This window comes from Staurois parvus, unplaced genomic scaffold (assembly GCF_062004578.1).
Source record: "Staurois parvus isolate SC_StPar_1 unplaced genomic scaffold, SC_StPar_1.0 ptg000618l, whole genome shotgun sequence".
In the NCBI taxonomy this organism is placed as follows: domain Eukaryota; kingdom Metazoa; phylum Chordata; class Amphibia; order Anura; family Ranidae; genus Staurois; species Staurois parvus.
Genome location: NW_028318414.1, coordinates 379,001 through 385,000, shown reverse-complemented (window position 1 = coordinate 385,000; position 6,000 = coordinate 379,001). Strand labels below are relative to the sequence as shown.

At 38.0% G+C, this 6,000-nt stretch overlaps 1 protein-coding gene across 1 annotated transcript in view; it reads right to left on the bottom strand.

Annotated features, from left to right (window-relative positions):
* The window catches only part of RAD17 (RAD17 checkpoint clamp loader component), a 47,386-nt gene that overhangs the window by 39,026 nt on the left and 2,360 nt on the right, over nt 1-6,000 (bottom strand). Inside the window, exons 2-4 of the mRNA XM_089693209.1 lie at nt 5,025-5,128; nt 3,200-3,448; nt 2,383-2,457 (exon numbers count right to left, since the gene is read on the bottom strand). Coding sequence (XP_089549335.1) covers nt 2,383-2,457; nt 3,200-3,448; nt 5,025-5,066 — 366 coding nt within the window. The 5' untranslated portion in view covers nt 5,067-5,128. The remainder of the gene's footprint in view (nt 1-2,382; nt 2,458-3,199; nt 3,449-5,024; nt 5,129-6,000) is intronic.

The following is a 6,000-nucleotide window of genomic DNA, read 5'->3' as shown; positions in this document are numbered from 1 at the left end:
GCAGGGTGCCCAAACTTTTGCAGACGCCATTTTTTTGTTTTCTGTTATTTTGAAAGTGTAAATGATGGAAATAAAATCTAACTTTTGTTGACATATTATAAGAAAGTCTAATCTGTAATTTGATGCTTTTTGGAGATTTTTCCATCTTTCCTTGGCTTCTTTATGCACATTAATACAAATTTTTAGCTGGGGTGCCCAAACCTTCGATCCCCACTGTAACTCATGGATGGCATTGTGTCTCAGGACTCTTTTGATCACTGAAAACAATCTGGGACACCTGTGATAATTAGATTGGCAGGTGAGCCCAACTTAAGGAAAAACTACTAAAGGAGGGTGTTCCACATTATTAAGCAGAGCATCATTTTCAAGCAATATGGGGAAGAAAAAGGATCTCTCTGCTGCCAAAAAAAGTAAAATAGTTCAATGTCTTGGACGAGGTATGAAAACATTAGATATTTCACGAAAACTTAAGCGTGATCATCGCACTATTAAGAGATTTGTGGCTGATTCAGAGCACAGATGGGTTCGTGCAGATAAAGGGACATTGAGGAAGATTTCTGCCAGATCCATGCATTGGATCAAGAGAGCAGCTGCTAAAATACCATTGCATAGCAGCAAACAGATATTTGAAGCTGCTGGTGCCTCTGGAGTCCCACGGACATCAAGGTGTAGAGTCCTCCAGAGTCTTGTAACTGTGCATAAACCTTCTATTCGGCCACCACTAACCAATGCTCACAAGCAGAAATGGCTGCATTGGGCAGAAAAATACATGAAGACTAATTTTCAAACAGTCCAGTTCACTGATGAGTGCAATGCAACCCTGGATGGTCCAGATGGATGGAGTAGTGGATGGTTGGTGGACGGCCACCCTGTTCCAACAAGGCTGCGACTTCAGCAAGGCGGTGTCATGTTTTGGGCCGGAATCAGGGGAACAGAGCTGGTCGGCCCTTTTAGGGGCCCCGAAGGTGTAAAGATGACCTCTGCAAAGTATGTGGAGTTTATGACTGACCACTTTCTTCCCTGTTACAGAAGGAAGAACTATGCTTTCCGTAATAAAATCATCTTCATGCATGACAATGCACCATCTCATGCTGCAAAGAATACCTCTGCATCAATGGCTGCTATGGGGATAAAAAGGACAGAAAGTCATGGTGTAATCTCCATCCTCCCCTAACCTCAAACCTATTGAGAACCTTTGGAGCATCCTCAAGCAAAAGATCTATGAGGGTGGGAGGCAGTTTACATCCAAACAGCAGCTCTGGGAGGCTATTCTGACATCTTGCAAACAAATTCAAGCAGAAACTGTCCAAAAACTCACAAGTTCAATGGATGCAAGACTTATGAAGCTGCTATCAAATAAGGGGTCCTATGTTAAAATGTAACGTGACCTGTTCAAATGTTTAAAAAGTTAAAATGTTGTTAAAAGTTTGATTGAAATAGCTTTTGATTTCAGTAAATATGATGCAAACACAACAAATGACAATTTTCAGTTCTTTACAACCTATAAAGTGTTTTGAAACTTACTGTGCGTAATAATTTGGAACAGTGCATTGTAAATGTTTTATGTTTAAAAAAAATACTGTTATCATTAGGAGGTTTGTTCAATAAAATGTGAATTGTACTCTTAATAGTTGATAACATGAGAATTATGCTGACTGTTATTTACAAATTATTTAGGTAAATGAGAAAAATATAATTTGCATAATAATTTGGAACAGGGTGTATGTGTGTATATATATATATTAATATGTTAACCACTCCCTGCCCAGTGCCATTACTACAGTGTCAGTGCTTTTTATTAGCACTGTTCACTGTATTGGGGTCAATGGGGATGTCAGTGACACCAAGTCAGTTCCCCCCAGTTTTAGAATGTCCACTGTAGTCCCGCTATAAGTCGCTGATCGCTGCCATTACTAGTAAAAATAAAAAATAAAAAATCACAGTATATATGCCGCCATTTGTAAACGCTATTACTTTCAGGTACACTAATTAATTTACACATATTGGGATATTTTTTAGCAAAGATGTAGCAGAATACATTTTGGCATAAACGTATGACAAAATTCGATTTTTTTACTGGACATGTGGATTAGAAAAAAAGTCAAAAATATTGTTTTTTTTCCTCAAATTGTCGATCTTTTTTTGTTTATAGTGCAATAAAATAAGCACAGGTGATCAAATACTACTGAAAGAAATCTCTATTTGTGGGGAAAAAAGGACGTAAATTTCATTAGGGTGCAGTGTTGCATGACCACGCAAATGTCAGTTAAAGTAACGCAGCGCCATATCACAAAAAATTGCCTGGCCAGAAAGGGGGGTAAATGCTCTGGAGGGCAAGTGGTTAATCTAAAACCACCACTATGATTAAAGACAAAAACAAACCTGTTTCTGGCCAATATGAGCTCTCAGCCAGGTCTCAACCTCCTCAATCTTCTTCTTGTGTACAGCAAGGTCTGCCTGCAGAAATGACATATTCATCTTTCATAAGTCACACTAATCAAAAAATTAATTTTAACCAAAGGAATAAAAAAAAAACAAAAACAAAAAACACCACATGCACCATTATTACACTTCCCACCAGCCTGTACAAAAAAAAAAAAAAAAAAAAAAAAAAAGAGACATAGCAGCAAACTGTATATCTGCATTTACTATGTTTGCCTGCTGTTTTCCCCCATCATCTCTTGTTATGATTATTTAAAATTTGCCAAGTCTCTAGTCTTTAGGGTGGCTCTGTCCCTGGAACCATATGAGACTAACTAAAATTCAGTGCTGGTCTCCTTGGGTGAACCTTATTTTACTGGATTGAGTTAACCACTTCAGGGTATGAGGTTCTTATCCACACTAGCTCTCCACATTGAGACGCATAATACACGTGGAAGGATGGGGCTGGGAGTACTGGATCGAAGGAAGGGCGCTACCTTTTACCCTCTCTCTCTTTGGCATCCTTTTGTTGTGCTAAGGGTGACAGGACACAGTCTTTCATGTGACTTTTTGATTATTTAAAGAAAAAAATTCGGGAAAGCAACGGTGGGGGAGGAGTGGGATGAGGTTTGTCAGCATTTAAAAAGTAAGTCACTAGAGACAAACTTTCCGGTATATGCCTGAAGGATGGACCTGAATATAATTAAAGTGCCAAATATGTGGGTTCAATACTACTGTAAAAAATGATCTATAAGAAAATAACATTATTAATACTTACCTGAACTTTAGGTCTGTACTTATCAATCCATGGCTCATTCTGAATCTGATTGGAGGATGGTTTAATTTGATCATTTGACTGATCTGAAGAAAATGGGTTTGCTCTCTTTTTGCCCTGAGACTTGGTTTCTATAGAGTCATCTTTCTTCTTGGCACCTCTTTTAGCAGCTTCAGATGTCCATACTGAGGTGTGAGCTTGGTGTGAGCTTCCAAAAAAGTCTTCAAATGATGGCTCTACCCAATCTGTGATCTAAAGAGACAAATCCACACCACCTCATTATAGCCTGCTCTTCACAAATGGATGTCCAGCTGTCATGTCTTCAATTCAAATTAACAAGTCATCCTGACAACTAACTGGTAGATACGGACAATACTTTTGGCCTCCTTTCCGTGAAATGTTACATTTTAGGTAAGTCTATTGCTTTCAGATAGAAAAATCTGCTGGCCATACATATGGCAATATGACTGGCAGAAAGTGCTTTTTGTTTATTTTGGGGTTTTTTTAACTGAAAGGAATCAATTTGCTTTCAATAAAAACTGTATTGAAGCTGCCAATGTATTACTCAACATAAATCATGCTCTAAACAACTTTACAATCAATTAAAACTTGAGGGTCGGTTAAACTCAGAGGGAGTAGAGTGTTTAGTTTCTAGAGATGACTTGCAATTAAATGTGGGATTTCCAATGAATGGCAAGTTGTGGAAATTGATTGATAATTGCTATGTGCATGGGTAGCTTATATCTACACCCAAGATGCACTTTAAGCTGTGGTGTGGTGGCTGCCTAGTTTCCTTTTTTTTTTTTTTAGGACATTTTCTGTAAGTACACACAATGAACAATGTTGTCAGTCTACCGTTTCTCGTCTGTGAACTAAATAAAATAATTAAAAGCAAATTAACGCAGCCCCACATCTAAGAATTGTAAAGCTGCAATATATGACATTTTTGTTCTTGGGTTTAGATTTGCATAAAAGGATCAGCGAGGTATAACAAGGAAGCAAAGCTGGAACATGTAAAAACAAAATATTTCTGCACATATCATTAAAAACACAGAACAAGTTTATTTTTTTTTTCAAGGAACATTTTCTTCAATAATTAGATTTATTAAAAAAAGGCTAAGTAATGCAAGTAAAAATATCGGACTTTACTGATATGAAAACAGGTTTTGGATTACCGACTGAAAGTGAAACCAGTTGATCAGCCTAACAGTCAAGCGGCTTGTATTTACAAAAAGGAGGTTAGCAATGGCAGCCCTATATATTTCTCACAAGACAATCTAACCCTTGCTGCAACTGACATAAGGAATATGACAGAACAACCACTTGCAGGTGTCCAGTTCAGTATACTGTAGAGAGGCTGCATTCCATATTCTGGTATAGGCTCATGGTTGACATAATTGTATAGTACAATGATCCCTCTGTGTCAGCTGTGCACTCCGATCCCTTCCTCTCATTTTTATGTTTTCTGCATTAAAGCCTTGCTTCCACTCTAAGAAGAGCTGCCTCAGTGTTATTGCTCCCATCCATCCATCCCTGATATCCATCTGGCACCTTTATCCTACAGCTACAGAGGTTGGACTCTAACTATATAATATACATTTTAAGACTTTGCAAACCTTTTGCTTTGATGCCCCCGGAGTGTATTTATATGATAAAAATACAAAACGGCTTTAACACAAAATGACAAGGTTACTTACATTATGCAGACCACTTTCACACGTATGCAAATGTACCTCTCCTTTAATTAATACTAATGCCTTTGTTAAAATATATACATTTTAAAGGCAAACTATATCAAATAAATCAACACTTATTTCATCCACCTTACCTTAGCAGAAGTTACTTTTCTTCTGCAAGATGTCTTTGACATTATAAAATTGTAAACTTCCCATCAGCTCAGCACTGCATCATGTATACCAGTCACAGGCTTTTCTGTACCAAACACAAAAAAAAATACTTCAATATAAATCTAATTAAAAAAATAACAATCGTGTTTATGTGTAGCTGCTAACCTGGGAATAAAAGCAAACCATTTAGTAATACAGACTGAATTATTGTTGTGTATAATGTCCATAATGTCATCAGCCCTGGAAATACAGGGGAGTGTGGAAATCAGATTCATGTTTAATAGTAATAACCTTTCAAGGCAGCCGTCACACCACTTGGTGGGAAAAAGGCACTGAAGCCACATAATACAGGAGAGCCCTGGGGGGGGGTGTAAAAATAGTGGTTGAGCTGTGATTGTACTACCCACTTTCGGCAACAAAAGCACTTGGACTAGGTATTACACATCCTGTGGCTGTGATACTTTTTTTTTAGCAGCCAAAAATATACAGGCAGTACTGCTATCATTCAAGTGAATAGGGCCACACTGCAACTGTGTGTAATATAAATGGTTTTCACACAGTGATGTGAGCTTTTCAGGGTCAAGGTGTTACTAAACCCAGGACCCTGCATTCACTATATCTGGTCTCCAACAGTACATAGAACATGGAAATGCAATTATTTTAGTGAATAAACTGCCAAATACCTTTTCTCATCAGCAGTTAGAGCAGTCTTGTGACTTCTATCAGTGTTCAGCAGTGCATTGGTTAAAGCTTGTAGGAGGAGTTTTTTCTGCTCCAGGAGGATTCAACACCCCTGATCTCTGTTTGGAAAGTGCTGATTGGCCCTGTGCTGATCACATGCACTCTCCCAAGAAAACAAAACACCTCTCTAGCAAAACACACTAAACTGAGCATGTGCAGAATGACTAAGTTTCAGTCTGTCTTATCAAGACATTTGAACAAGAGGAGGAGCAGAGA